This window comes from Halyomorpha halys, unplaced genomic scaffold (assembly GCF_000696795.3).
Source record: "Halyomorpha halys isolate HHAL.00 unplaced genomic scaffold, Hhal_1.1 Scaffold587.1, whole genome shotgun sequence".
Taxonomy (NCBI): Eukaryota; Metazoa; Arthropoda; class Insecta; order Hemiptera; family Pentatomidae; genus Halyomorpha; species Halyomorpha halys.
Window position 1 is genome coordinate 393,468 of NW_027109405.1, and position 15,325 is coordinate 408,792.

The 15,325-nt window shown below is 32.1% G+C and overlaps 1 protein-coding gene and 1 pseudogene across 3 annotated transcripts; both read left to right on the plus strand.

Annotated features, from left to right (window-relative positions):
* Window positions 1-808: 808 nt before the first annotated feature.
* On the plus strand, window positions 809-14,074 carry LOC106684501 (cathepsin L). 3 transcript variants are annotated; one of them, XM_014426623.2, is made up of 7 exons: window positions 809-866; window positions 969-1,050; window positions 12,618-12,770; window positions 12,851-13,033; window positions 13,129-13,317; window positions 13,459-13,630; window positions 13,748-14,074. In XM_014426623.2, exons 2-7 carry the CDS (start codon window positions 970-972, stop codon window positions 13,954-13,956), a joined length of 987 nt encoding a protein of 328 aa, XP_014282109.1. In that variant the 5' UTR covers window positions 809-866; window position 969; the 3' UTR covers window positions 13,957-14,074. The 3 variants fall into 3 exon arrangements, with proteins under 3 accessions (XP_014282109.1, XP_014282107.1, XP_014282108.2); XM_014426621.3 differs by lacking the exons at window positions 12,618-12,770; window positions 12,851-13,033; window positions 13,129-13,317; window positions 13,459-13,630; window positions 13,748-14,074 and adding exons at window positions 1,137-1,289; window positions 1,370-1,549; window positions 1,625-1,816; window positions 1,948-2,119; window positions 2,989-3,312; XM_014426622.2 differs by lacking the exons at window positions 809-866; window positions 969-1,050 and adding exons at window positions 11,854-11,920; window positions 12,388-12,469.
* On the plus strand, window positions 5,873-8,876 carry LOC106684490 (procathepsin L-like; annotated as a pseudogene).
* Window positions 14,075-15,325: the final 1,251 nt, after the last annotated feature.

The following is a 15,325-nucleotide window of genomic DNA, read 5'->3' on the forward strand; positions in this document are numbered from 1 at the left end:
AAGAAAACGAGTGTAAAAATTTTTTATCTTTTCTTTGTTCTTGTTCACGTGAACAAGTAAATAGATTTTCTTTGTTTTTCAGGCTAAAAAAAAAGAGGAAGAAAATTTTCTAATTTCTTATATTTAGCTTAGTGCTAAAAAATCGGGAAATTGAATGGAATTTGTGGGTTTGAAACACGCAAATCCCTGCACAAATTTACGAGATGTAAGATGAAAAGCTAATGAATAATCAGAAAATTATCACTTTTATATACCTTTTAGCCTACCTCAGTTGGTACATTGTTTAAACCGTGAAAATCCATCAACTCGTTCGTGAAACATGAGAGGAAAAACCTTTTGAAAAATTGTAAATGTTTTACCTATTTTGATCTATGGTTTTCAATCCTAAGTGAAAGAATAAATTATAAATAGGTTGGTCTTTTTATTTTTTTAAAAATTAACACACACACAGATAGTTTTTAAGTGATCTTTTTCTGCACTTTGGAAGCTTAGTGATTTTATTCCTATTATGAAGACTATAAAACTCAATTTACAGAAGAAATAAAGAAACGTAAAACTATTAGAAATGTATAAATGCTACTATCCCAGTTACTGTAAGCATTTAAACTACCAACATTTTGATGAGAGCCTTGTCCGGACGGTTTAGCAACTGAATGAGGATGTTACTACAAGGGGATTATCGGAATTATCTTGATCATTTCAAAACTTACAGCGTCATTATTAGTCGATCCATAATGTTTTCTTGACATGATGATCAAATTTTGATACACAAGAGCTCTCGAGGTAAGTGCCAACGGATAGGTATAAAACACCGCAACAAACAGATCGGAGTTAATCGCTTTCCTGTCTCCGCGAAGTAACATCAGGTAAGAGACATAACAAAATTATATTGAATGACTGTTCCTAATGATATCTACAACTGTAGGCTTAGTATGACATTTAATATATTACAAAAACCTTTATTACAGGATGAAGACTATATTACTTGTAACCATGGTGGCGTTTGCAGCTGCATCGCCCGCCATTAAGGACCAATGGACCTCTTTCAAGGTTGATATAAACAAATATTAATATTGATATTAATGTCAATCAAAAACTCGTTAAAGATAAATAACAGGATAAATTTTACTTTACAGAGACAGCATGGCAAATCATATCACAGCATCCAAGAGGAGCAGCTGAGGATGGCCATTTTTTCAGAAACTCTTAAAACGATCGAAGAACACAACGCTAAATATCATGCAGGACTGTCGGCTTACTATTTAGAGATGAACCAGTTTGGAGACATGGTAATAGAACAAAAATATGTGAAAGGCATTATAATATAACCACAGACCCGTTCTAATAAAGATGACTTTTTATCTTGCAGCTCCCAGCAGAAGTTACTCTAGGATTTAATAAAACACTGAATATGAGGAACGTACCTCGCTTCACATACCTCCCTCCCGCAAACGTCGAAATCGCTGAATCAGTTGACTGGAGGCAGTCGGGTGCAGTTACACCAATAAAAAACCAAGGCAGCTGTGGATCTTGTTGGGCTTTCAGCACCGTAAGTATATTGATTAAGTAATAACAATTAAGAGGCATCTATTATAAATATTATTTATATAATAATGATTTTTAGACCGGAGCCATAGAGGGCCAACATTTCAGGAAGACTGGAAAGCTCGTCTCCCTCAGCGAACAGCAGCTTATCGATTGTTCAACAGATTATGACAATGAAGGATGCAATGGTGGATTGATGGACAATGGTTTTGATTATCTCAAGGATGTAGAAGGATTGGAAAGCGAGGATTCATACCCTTATGAAGCAAAGGTTAGATTTTATGTTAAATGCTTCTAATACTAATTATGAAATTGTATCATAGAAATACCTTGCATCTTGTAATTGAGTATTTAAAAACCTTAAATATTAAACATATTAAAGAATAATTATTCTTTTCTAAGGATCGCAAATGTAGATTCAATAAGAACAAAGTAGTGGCTGGAACCAAAGTCAAAGCTTACACTGACATCAAGTCCCTGGATGACGCTGCCCTGCAAGCTGCTGTTGCCACTGTTGGACCAATCTCAATCGCAGTCAGTGCTGACAACCGTCATTTCCTTCAGTATGCCGGAGGTCAGTGCCAAACTTCGTTATATTACTATTATACTATATAGTAACTGCATATTTATTGCAGTTACATATTTTAGAGAATTTAATGGTTTCATTAGTTATTTAATTATTTCATAAAAGTATTATTGGATTTTTAAAAACTAATGTCAGGCCCACATCTGATAGCTTTAACTAAATTTTATTGTCTTATTGCTAGAATCTCACACGGATCAAGTTACCGATAATTGTAATAATCATATTTTGTCGCAGGAAAAGTATAATAGAAAACTCATTATAGGATAAATAAAAATTATATTGATATTTTAAATGTAAAATCATTTCTTATAACTTTCATTTTTTATATAACTCAAAGTATTTCAAGTTATAACACTTTAAGAACTCTAAATGAAGATGTGTATTACCTAAATTAATTTTTACTCTTTTCAAACTTTACTTGAGGGTCTTATTTGTAACAAATGATCTACCATTTTTTTGGAGAAAGTTGTGAGATTGCGTACTTAGGGATGATTCGCAATACTTATTCTATACATTACTATCAAACAGAGTAAATGCAATATATATATATATATACCTATCAAAATTGTTTTAGCAATAATAAATACATATATAGGTATCCGTAAATAGTACTTAAATGCATTTCATATGGCATTAGGTTAACATCTGTAGACCGACATTGTGGGTCGCACCAAATCCGATGTAATTTCAGGTTTAGCCTCAATATTCCATAATAAAGCGAATACGTAATTTAGATTTACAAATATGCGCAACAAAATGACCCAAGGACCTCATTTGGTCCATACACACTATGCTATGTTAATTAATAAGTATACTACATCATGCTATATTAATCATAACTGAATCTCTGATCGCAGGTGTTTTCAACGGCGATACCTGCAACCCTTCTGCTTTGGACCATGGAATACTTCTGGTAGGCTACGGATCTGATGAAGGAGAGGATTATTGGCTGGTCAAGAACTCCTGGGGTCCAAAGTGGGGAGAGAAAGGATTCATGAGGTTGACCAGGGCCAAGAAAAACGCCTGTGGTATTTCATCTTCTGCTAGCTATCCTATTCTGCAATGAGCGCCAAGCAGATTCTACATTCTTCCAATTTATAATTTTTGACTTAAAAAATTCCGCATTTTATATAATGTGTCCATCAATTTTATTTTTTCAATAAATAACTTTTTTTTATAAATTATGTATATTTTAATCACCAAACTGAATTTTTAAGAGACTTATCCTCCAATAACTGAGAAATACAGATAATTATCTTCTGAAATCATCTTGTACTGATATGAATATATTATATAAATCTACCAGAAGGAAGTATTGCAACATAATATTTATCAGCCAAAAACGTAAATAGGTAAGGTAAATATATAATAAGGTAATAAGGGTAATAATAAGGGTAAATAAGGTAAAATAGGTAAATAGGTAATGAATTACGGTCCTATGTTTGGATTATATGTTTTTATTTAAATCTCAATTTTAGATCCCAGTCGAACAATAGAAGTGTTTATTTGTGGATGACTAGTCTCTTCATGCCCAAGTTTTTGGATATATATTTTTTTATTTAAACTCAACTTATTACGTATGGTTGAAGCAAAATTACAATAAAGGACGTGCTCCAAGTTATTAGGTTTTCATTATAAATATTGATCATTCGTTAAAAAAAGAAAGTACTGTGGTGGAAGGTACATCATTTTAATAACTGTTGTATTATAAAATTACGAATTTAAGCCGATGATGGACATTATTTCAAAATACATTTTTTATGCCAATTTTCAGATGGATATCAGTTTTTAAAATATTAATGTTTCAAGGAATATACGTTTGCGCGTACCAATGTATGTAATGAACTAGCTGAAATAAATACCGAATCCGATTTGCACCAAATTCAAACTTTTCTGGCATAATTAACAAAATCAGATCAGCCGTTTTCAAAATGTGAACGTTTCAAGGAACATACATTTGCGCATCCGTACGGGAAAGTAGTGGATGGTATTTGATAAAATTGGAACTGAACCTTTTTGCTCTTATTTCCAAATCTCCTCTAAATTGAATCAAAATCCCACCAACAGTTTTCAAAATATAGGTTTGCCAACAGAAGTACATTCTTTCATGCATAAGCAACCGTAGTTGATAGGATATGATGAAATTGATTCAATATGGAATGCCAAAAAAACAAAAATTGTGTCCAATACTTGATTAGACTACAATCGATTGACATACACGTATCCAATCTTGTTCCTTGATATCTTTAATTTTGTGGGCAATTATTTTTTTACTTATTTTCTTAATACACAGTTAAAGTTACTCTTAAGTGGTAATTTAATTTTATTTGATAATATTATTTTTACAGTTTGGTTCCCAGAGCTAACGCTTAAGCAGTTCTAAAATTTTGTTAATAAATAATTTTTTAAGGAATAAATTTATAAATATTACATTGTATTACATGATTATTAAATGATTTATAACGTATATGAAACGAATTAACGGATAAATAAAATTTTAACAGTTACCAAATCAATCGATGGTATAAGTACTGACCACTAGGGAGCAGCTCTAGAAAAAGGTTCACCCAGGCTTAGGCAGATGGCAGCAGCGCTGCTATAGATGGACGGCTCTAACGAACATAATAAAATTTCTGCTTTATTTGTTTCCTTTCGATAGTCATGATCAAACTGGTTGCAACGTCATGGACTAATTCTCAAACAGTTTTGCTTTGTAGTATTTCTATTTTTTACTTCAAACTTTTTCTCAAAAAGCCTTCCTTACTTTCTTAGTTTCATTACAAATTTAAACACGATCTAGAAAAAATAAACCAAAAAAAACTATGAACTATGAAAAAAGTATCAAATCCAACTATCCAAACAGTAACAATATTTTAAGTAACTGCGTGTTAACAAGTAGTTGACTGAAAAATGATGTTAATTAGTGGAGATCATTTCAGATCTTGTAGTCCAGATAAACTATTTAAAAATTGTAATGTCAACGAATATCGATCAAAAATGTTTTTATCTAAAAAATTAAATATTGATTGACAACTCCTCTCGAGGTAAAGTACCCCTGCCAAGCAGGTATAAAATGCTACAATTGACGGATCTGATTCACTGATCTTTCTGACTCCTTTTAACAGCATCAGGTACGAGCCTTATAAAAATTATATTTAGTGATATAATATTATATACTTATATTACTATGACGTTTCGATTTCACAAAGGTGCTAAGTTCATTTCCACTGACTTCATGAACAATTTCATTTTTAATTTATTAATTGATATTTTTTTTAAATTATTTATTTAATGTAATTTACAACTGTACAAAATAATACAATAGGTAAATATGTAGTATGTTTCATAGACACTTGAAAATCTTGGGAAGGAACCACCCATTGGTGGTACTTCAAACATTAATTTAAATTAGAAGGTCCAGTGGCCATCTTCTTTTCAGACGCCTCGGAGGATTATCAGGGTTGTTAAGGATGAAAGATTAAGAATTAATGGGTTAGGATGGTTAAGGAATTTAGAATGAAAAGACGCATATCTGTTTTGGGTCAAATCTGCAACGAATGGGATGTTAAGGCCTTTGTGAACGAGTTTATCTGTGACGCAATAAGGAGCATCAAGGATTTTACGTAGGATTTTGGATTGTAACGATTGGATGCGGGAAGAATTTGATGGTTTGGTGGAGCCCCAGAGCTCAATGTCCAAATTGGTCTGATTATTGTAGTGTATACTAATTTTTTGTAGATAATGGGAAGTTTAGAACGTTTGTCAAGTAAGTGTTGTAGCAATCGGAATCTACGAGCAGTTTCTTGTCGTTTCAGTCCTGTGTATGGATTCCAAGTCTCTTCTCAAGATGGAGTCCTAAGTATCGAATCTGTTCAACAGGCATTAGTGGTGTATTTAGAAAGGATACTGTAGGACAGGAGGGCAGAGGTTTACGACGGAGAGTAAAGGTGATCTGGTGGGATTTGTCAGGATTTATTTTGATTCTCCAGTTTTTACACCATTCTTCAATAGATGTTATGTGTGCCTGTAGTGTTTGTGATGCATTAGTTGGGTCGTTGTTTACAGAAAGTATTCAAGTGTCATCAGCGTATGTTGTTAGGACTTGTGTTAGGGTGGGTTGGGATGTCAGCTGTATAAACCGTATAAAGAATGGGACCTAAGATACTACCTTGAGGAACACCGGCGGACTGAGAAAAGGAGATGCGTAGGCTAGGTTATGATTTACTTTAAAGGTTCTATCAGTGAGGTAGGAGCGGATTATAAGGAAATGTGTTGGGGGTAGGAATTGACAAAGTTTATAGAGCAGACCTGGATGCCAGACTCGAACAAAAGCTTAATTGATATTTAAAAATATATACACCAAGTATATTTGATGTTCGTTATACAATGGCACGATACAGATATGAGGAGAATCTACCCATTGATAGAACTCCAATAACATATTTAGAGGAGAAGATCTCGATGCCATAATTTTTTTTTTTTTTTTTTTTTAATTAGAAGCATTATGAGGTAATAAAGGAGAAGCTAGGTTTGAAACAAGTGGGTTTAAGAGGTTAGAAAGATTTGGTTCTGACTAAATTGAGGGGCTGATGGATGACTTGATTTGTCATAAAGTAAGGATTTTGGATTGTAAGGATTGATAACGAGAGGAATTCCATGGTTCAGTGGAGCCTGAAAGCTCAACTCCGTAAGTTAAAGATAGGCCTTATTTAAGTTATATAAATGAGTCTTTTGTAATTAGTTGGAAGTTCATCATGAAACATACAATAAAAGGTTCTCTCTATTAGGAAAATTACAACTTTTCAATTTATCTTTTGGCTGAACAGGGTTTTATTTTATACCTAAATTGAACCTAATACCTAGTAAATAAATAAATTGAAAATCAGTTTTTTTCCTGAAAGAGAGAACCGTAAATTGTATTTTTCGTTAAGTTTGTGAAAATTTAAATCAATATATAACATGAAACTTTATTGCAGGATGAAAATTATATTACTTCTAGCCATGGTGGCGTTTGCAGCTGCATCGCCTGCCATCAAGGAACAATGGAGCTCTTTCAAGGTTAAAATAATTATATCCAAGTCTATATTTACAGTGATTTTCAAAATTGACCATTAAAAATTTAATACTCAATGAGGAATACATAATGATAATATTTTAATACTGAGACAGCATGAGAAATCATATCAGAGCATTCAAGAGGAACAGCGTAGGATGGCCATTTTTTCTAAAACTTTGAAAACGATCGAAGAACACAACGCTAAATACGAAGCTGGATTGTCTACTTACTATCTGGAGATGAACCACTTTGGAGACATGGTAATGTAAACAAAATATGTGAATGACATTATAAAACGATCAATCACCAGTTCTAATAAAGCTAACTTCTTAACCTAAAGCTCCCATAAGAAGTAATTCAGTTAGGATTTAACAGAACAGGAGATATGAGGAAAGAACTTAGCTTGACGTACCTTCCTCCCGCAAACGTCGAAATCCCTGAAACAATCGATTAGAAGCAGTTGGGTGCAGTTTCTCCTGTGAAAGCTCAGGGTACCTGTAGATCTTGTTGGGCTTTCAGTACTGTGAGTATTGTGATTGATATTTATGTCAGCAACAATAACTAATAATCATTCATCAGTTAACAAGTTTTACGTATACATTTATATTTTTTTAGACAGGAGCCATAGAAGGGCAATATTTCAGAAAGACAGGAAAACTCGTCTCCCTTAGTGAACAGCAGCTTATCGATTGTTCAACACATTACATGAATGAGGGGTGTGGTGGTGGAATGATGGATTTCGCTTTTAACTATCTCAAGGACGTAGCAGGATTGGAAAGAGAAGATACATACCCATATGAAGCAAAAGTAAGATAGTCTCGTACAGAAGTTATCTTAGAACATTTTCAAATTTAGGAAATTGAAAATCTAAAACGGTGTTGTAAAATAGTGATTATTTCCATAGGATCACAGTTGTAGGTACAACAAAAACAAAGTAGTACCAGGTACCCAAGTCAAAGCTTACACTGACATCAAGTTTAAGGACGATGAGGCTCTTAGGGCAGCCGTTGCCACTGTAGGACCAATCTCAGTTGCTGTCAGTTCTGGAAACACACATTTCTTGTACTACAAAGGAGGTTAGTTCTATCCTATTGCAATTGGAGTTATATCACTACGATATTATATTATATAACATTTAACTGAATCTATGATTACGGGTGTTTTCGACGGAGATACTTGCAATCCCGGTTTCTTAGACCATGGTGTCCTCTTGGTCGGTTATGGTTCTGATAATGGAGAGGACTACTGGCTAATCAAGAACTCTTTTGGTGTAAGTTGGGGAGAGAAAGGATTCATGAGATTGACTAGGTCCAAGAAAAACGCCTGTGGTATTTCTTCTGCTGCTAGCTATCCCATTCTGCTATGAGAACTTAGCAGATACTTCATTCCTTAAAGCTGTCATTTATGAGTTACTGATAACCCATTATTTAATTAAATATATCCAAGAGATAAATATTTTTTTTTCAATAAATAATCATATTATATTGTTCATTTATCTCTGTATAATAAATAATAAATGTCTTCATGAAATAATTTTGTTTACGTTCAATAATTCTCATTGAAAGAAGATGACCGTATGAAATAGAGGGAGATTGTCCGGGTGGCGGCAATAAAGCTATCAAAATAGTAAAAGAAAACTATTTATTGCTAACCAACGTCTTACCCCAACTTGAAGGGCTAAATAAGAAAACAAGATACAATCATTTTAGAATTAACAGAATATTAAAAATAAAAAAACATTTTAAAACAATTGTTAAATTCATAAAGTATATAGAAATACTGAACATAATAAAATATTAGTAATAACAATATGAGGAAATATACATGTAGGTAGGCTGGATACAAGTTGCTAATAAATATGACCTGGGCCCTGTTTCATAATAAAGTACAAACTAATACTATTAACCTTGTCAATTTAACTTAGCCTTGTACAATAGTAACTTGTACTTTAGTACTTTTTAACTCCTGTAATATCACTAATAGTCATATGTATTATGAAAAAAGTATTAGTGTAATTAACACGTTGTTTCTATACTTGTAGTATGAACTAATACTATTAGCATTCATTATGAAACAGGGCCCTGGTGTGGTATAAGTTAATATTTTATAATTTTTAGTTTTTCTACATATTTTTTAACCTTAAAAATTGTTCTGAAATGTTTTTTATTTTTAATCTTCATTTTTTGAGTTTATTTCATGGAAGGAGAAGTATACTCTTACAGAAACATTCATAAAAAACTAATATCTAGTATATTTAATGGACTTTCCTGAAAATATGATTTATTTTCAGTGTATTTTCCAAAAGTTCAAAGTCCTGTGTAAATATTTTTAAGCTGTCTTAAAGAGGAAAAGTTGCTTTTCCGAAATAATCCAATAATAATCAACTTGTTTGATAAAAACATTTGTGTTTGAAAAACTATATCTCGGAAAATATAGTTAAGTGCACCATAACGTAGTTTATGATGATTATTTTTTTTGGAATAGTATTTTCATGATACTTGTCAAAATATATTAACAAAATATTATGTCTCCTTATTTGGGAAAAAAATAATTGTGTTTGAAAAATTGTATCCCGGAAAATTGTGAACGTAGTATTACAAATACATTAAATATATTTTAACAGGTAGAGAAGGTTAAGTATTTATGGTCTATAGAAACTAGGAAAACTAAATTAATAAGGAAATAAAAGATAATAAGTGATTCTATTTTTTAATTTTTAAATTGCTAAGCCACGCTCTTCGTCCTGAAACCTAAAAATTATTATTTATAAAACTAGTATTATAGTTTTATTCTATAATAATAAAACAACAATAATAATTGTTCTAGACGCCTACCTGGTCATTTCTGATATATGGGAAGAGGGCTTACCTACAGGTGACCAACCTATGCTAGCCACTGTGGAGAGTCAAGTTTCCATTTTTTGGGAATTGCGTAAACTGCATTCGGTAAATACGATTCAGATGAAATTGTAAGAATGTAGGTTTTAGTATCGGAGGTATCCCTAAAATGTTAAGAAACACAAAAAAGACGGGTAAACGCCTGAGGAGTTGTCCAAAACGTAGTTGGGATGATTGGTTAAAGATTGATCCCGTGTTTTGGATTTGGACGGGTAACAGATGTTTGTATACAACGATTGGTGATATCGGCATCGAACTTTCAAACTCCCTAAGGTTTTATTGTTATTAAGAAATCTTAATAGAGGTTAAAACTAAATATCAAATAAATAAAATAAAATTCATCGACTTCGTAAAATGAGAGATCGTTGATGGGAGGCTGAATCGCTGATTAATATAATTAGCTAGTTTATTTTTATATAAATAATGGATTAATAATAATCTTCTTTATAAATTTAATAGTCAAGATTATGTATATGATAAAATCCACAAAAAAATTGATATATATGGAAGCGGATTGGCTCAGTGGTAAGGTAGTCCTACTAACTCCAAGGATTCGAACCTCCCTGTGAGATATAATTATTTATTCTGTTACTATAGCCACGAGTCAATTCTGTTGGTTCAGGTCCACTCAGCCTCATAAATTGGGTACCCATAAATGGGGAAATATCTGGCGGTCGTGCATGATTCTGACAATATCGCCTCTTTGCACAACCGTTGGTCTAGTTATAGTACTTTCATACAAAATACTGCACCCCTGAACCTTCATGTATAGTAGCAGTATAGATGTTTTTGTTTTTATTATACATACATAATTACGTAGCCCTTCAAAGTGTTAAATTAGTTATTAAGTTAAAATGTATTACATATATTTTCTGCTATTCTTGAATGGCACCTGGACCTACAATCATGGATCCTACAATCATCACAAACGGTCAATTATTTACAGCTACAATTATTTAATTTATGTATTTTTTATTCATACAAGGTAGATCATTATAGATTATTTTCATGCACAAAACATGGTTAATGGTTGCATTTTACTCTGCAAGAAGATTCTAAATCTTGAGGTTCTTATGGATTGTTCTGTCTTAAAAAGTGGTAACTAATAAAATGTAAACTTTTACAATGTAGAATTTTTAAATCTTTGGACCAAATGAGAAGAACTGTTTTCTGAATATAGATTTAAGGAGATGGTGCCGATATGAAACTCCTTTATATTTCGGTTCGAGGCTTCTGCTCCCTAGTGATTTGCAATCAAACTACTTGTTTTCATTCCCAATTCCAAAATGTATTAGTTGATATTAATTCTAATGTTCTTCTTATATTAACTTAAATATGCAATACTTGAATATTTCAAACATTTCTTAATCATATAACATGATGAGAAAGTAAATTATACTAAACTTGAAATTGTCCATTGAACACATTTTAAAAGTTATTTTCTTATTTTCCATTAAAAAACAATTATAAAAAATTTTATTTATGAGAAAACGACTAGGTATTTTGTTTTTATTAATTTTGTTATATAGATAGCCTCCTTTAATCATATATTTTTTCAGTTACAAATAACAATATGAAACGCCCTTTTTTGATCTTTCGCGTCATAAGGATCTGAATAAGTAGGTTCTTACGATAAGATTGTTTAGCGTTTATAAAATTATTTTAATTATTTAAAAACTTACAGTGTCAAAAAACAACAATCCAAAATGTTTTTTACATGGAGATTAAATATGATACACATCAGCTCTCGAAGTTAAGTGCCGCCTAACCGGTATAAAACGCAATCATGCACAGTCATGAGTTACTGACCTGTCTGTCTCCCATAAGTAACATCAGGTATGAGCTTTAAAATTATAATTAGTAAAAAATTTAATTCTAGTTATAGAGCAGGCCGTAATATCGCACAGGTGTTCAAATCCCTTAGGGCGCAGATTCTTTTTTTAATTCTTTATAGTTACTTTTTAGAATATGTAAAAATGCAGAGTAACAACTAAAACTGTGGTAGGCTTACGATAGCACGTCCGATTTATATTAAATATAATTAAAAATAAAATAAGAAAAATATTACATTTTTTTTTATTCTTACAACCATTTCCAAATTATATTGCAAAGTAATTCCTAATATTAATGAAAAATGGGTTCAGTAACAAGTTAAAGAAAATCAAAATTAGGGAGATAAATCAAATCATTTTAACTTATTCATACCGTACAGATATTGTCTCTTTTATAATGTTTTATTCCCCAATGCTTATAATTATAAATATCTTATAGTTTAAAAATTATAACACAAAACATTATTACAGGATGAAAATCATATTACTTTCAATCATGGTGGCATTTGCAGCTGCATCGCCTGCCATTAAGGACCAATGGAACTCTTTCAAGGTTGGTAGAAAGGAAACAATATTATATTCACGTCTACATTAATTATTGTTGTAAATTCAATACAGTAATGTAATCACTTATAATCTACTAGTCAGTTAACACAATATTGATAAAGTAAGGAATAATAAAAAATATTTTTATGGTTTAGAGACAGCATGGAAAATCGTATCATAGCATTCAAGAGGAGCAACTCAGGATGGCCATTTTTTCAGAAACTATGAAAACGATCGAAGAACATAACGCTAAATACAAAGCTGGATTGTCAACTTACTATTTGGAGATGAATCATTTCGGAGATATGGTAATAAAAAAAAAAAAAGAATTTATAACAGTTAAAGTAAGTTTTTGTCTAATGCATAGTAGTAACTTTTTAACCTACAGCTCCCAGAAGAAGTAACTCAGTTAGGATTCAACAGAACAGGCGATATGAGGCATGTTCCTAGCTTCACTTACCTTCCTCCAGCAAATGTTGAAATAGCTGAATCGGTTGATTGGAGGACATCTGGTGCTGTTACTCCTGTGAAAACTCAAGGTAGCTGTGGATCTTGTTGGGCTTTCAGTAGCGTATGTATATTGATTGATATTCATATAACTAGCAATAACAAATATATTTTCTAACATCCATAATACATTTTTAATATACAAAAATCTATTTTTAGACTGGAGCGATGGAAGGTCAGCTTTTCAGAAAAAAGGGAAAACTCGTCTCCCTCAGCGAACAGCAGCTAGTGGATTGTTCAACAGATTACAATAACGGATGCAATGGTGGATTCATGGACAGTGCCTTCATATATATCAAGGAAATAGGAGGGTTGGAAAGTGAAGATTCATACCCATATGAAGCAAAAGTAAGATATTTTGTTAAAATGATCGTAAACATGTAAAAACGATTTTTAGAAGTAGCTTACTGCTTGTAGTTTAGTATACTTAAAACCCCTAAGTACAAAAAACATGTTTTAAATGTCTTATATTAATAATTCTTATTTTAGGATCGCAGCTGTAGGTTCAATAAGAACAAAGTAGTCCCTGGAACCCAAGTCAAAGCTTACACTGACATCGAGTCCTATGACGACGAAGCCCTTAGGGCAGCCGTTGCCACAGTTGGACCAATCTCAATTGCGGTCAGTGCTGGTAACCGACATTTCTTGCACTACGGCGGAGGTCAGTACTAACCAATTTTACAACTGCTGTATTACTATCATATTATAGGCACATTGCATTATTATTGTCTTTTATTTACGTTGTATTATATAACGTACATCGGAATCTTTTTTGTAGGTGTTTTCAATGGCGATACCTGCAACCCTTCAGCTTTGGATCATGGAATCCTCCTTGTAGGTTACGGATCTGCTGATGGAGAGGACTACTGGCTGGTCAAAAACTCCTGGGGTCCGAAATGGGGAGAGAAAGGATTCATGAGGTTGACAAGGGCCAAGAAAAACGCCTGTGGAATTTCTTCAAGCGCTAGCTATCCTGTTCTCCAATAGGCGTACAGAAGGTTCATTTTTCTTTCTTCAAATCAATTTTTCACTGCATACAGTATTTCATTGTATATATCGATGAAATAAATTAAAATTTGAAAAAAGAATATTGACATATATGTTATATTTGTTATTATGTTGTATTTATATATTATATAAATTAATTTACGTCTACAGAATAAATACCTTAAAATAAAAAAAAAATATGAGTAGCTTATTTACCAGTAGATCAGTGCCATAATTTTAGATGTTATATATCATACACGCTACTGGAATATATTATTTCAACTCACTTTTATTAATCGGACAGAATATACAGCAAACCAATTTAAGTATTATAAATGAAATGATTAAGAAGTAATCATAATTATGTTATTAAGAAGAGCAGGCTAAGATGGTTGGGACATGTGGAAAGGATGGAGCCCTGCAGGGTATCTAAAAGGATGCTAAATGGAGCACCAGGAGGGAAAAAAAAGGGCAGACCCAGGCGTTGGTGGCTGGATGATTTGGAAGATGATTTGAGAAGGATGGGAATCGAAAATTGTAGGCTGGAGACCGCGAGGCATGTGGAAGAATGGTGGCCCAGGTCCTACTAGGACTGTAGCGCCCAACAGTGAGTGAGAACAAAATGAAGCATTAAAATTAATTTAAAAATAATAAATGTAAAATGTAAAAATATATTTCTAATAGTGCATTATAAGGAACTGCAGTATGTGTGATTACCATTTTCATCACTTATAGTGGACAAAGGGGAAGGAAAAGTGTTCAGTAAATTAGGCCCTTTTCAAATACATTTCAGGGTATTGAATATTGAATAAGTTAGGCATAAATATTTAAGTAAAGAAAAAACTTGACAAATATAGTCTAATGGAAAGTATTAATCAATATTATTTATATTATTACGCACAGTAGATAATACACCACACAAATTTCATGTTATGGTCGTTTTCAAAATCGCCTCCGATCATCTTACGTCTCGTAGATGTTTTTTGTAAATAAATAATTTTTTGAGAGATATTGTTCGAATTGACTGATTTGAATGATTTTATTAATTCTAATCGTGTAGTAGATGTAATATTATATCATATATAATATAGATTAGAATATTATTATATAATATAGGTCAATATTATATAATAATATACTGAGTGAAAAATAAGGAACAATTTTAGGCTATACAGTTTCTACAGCCATAATTTAATTATTCGTTATATAACCCAAAATGAAAAATATTTTCCAGCATAAAAATTGTGCTAATTGATATCAAAATATTTTTTTCCAAACTCCTTAACCATCCTAACCCATTAATTCTTAATCTTTCATCCTTAACAATCCCTGATGATCCTCCGAGGCGTCTGAAAAGAAGATGGCCACG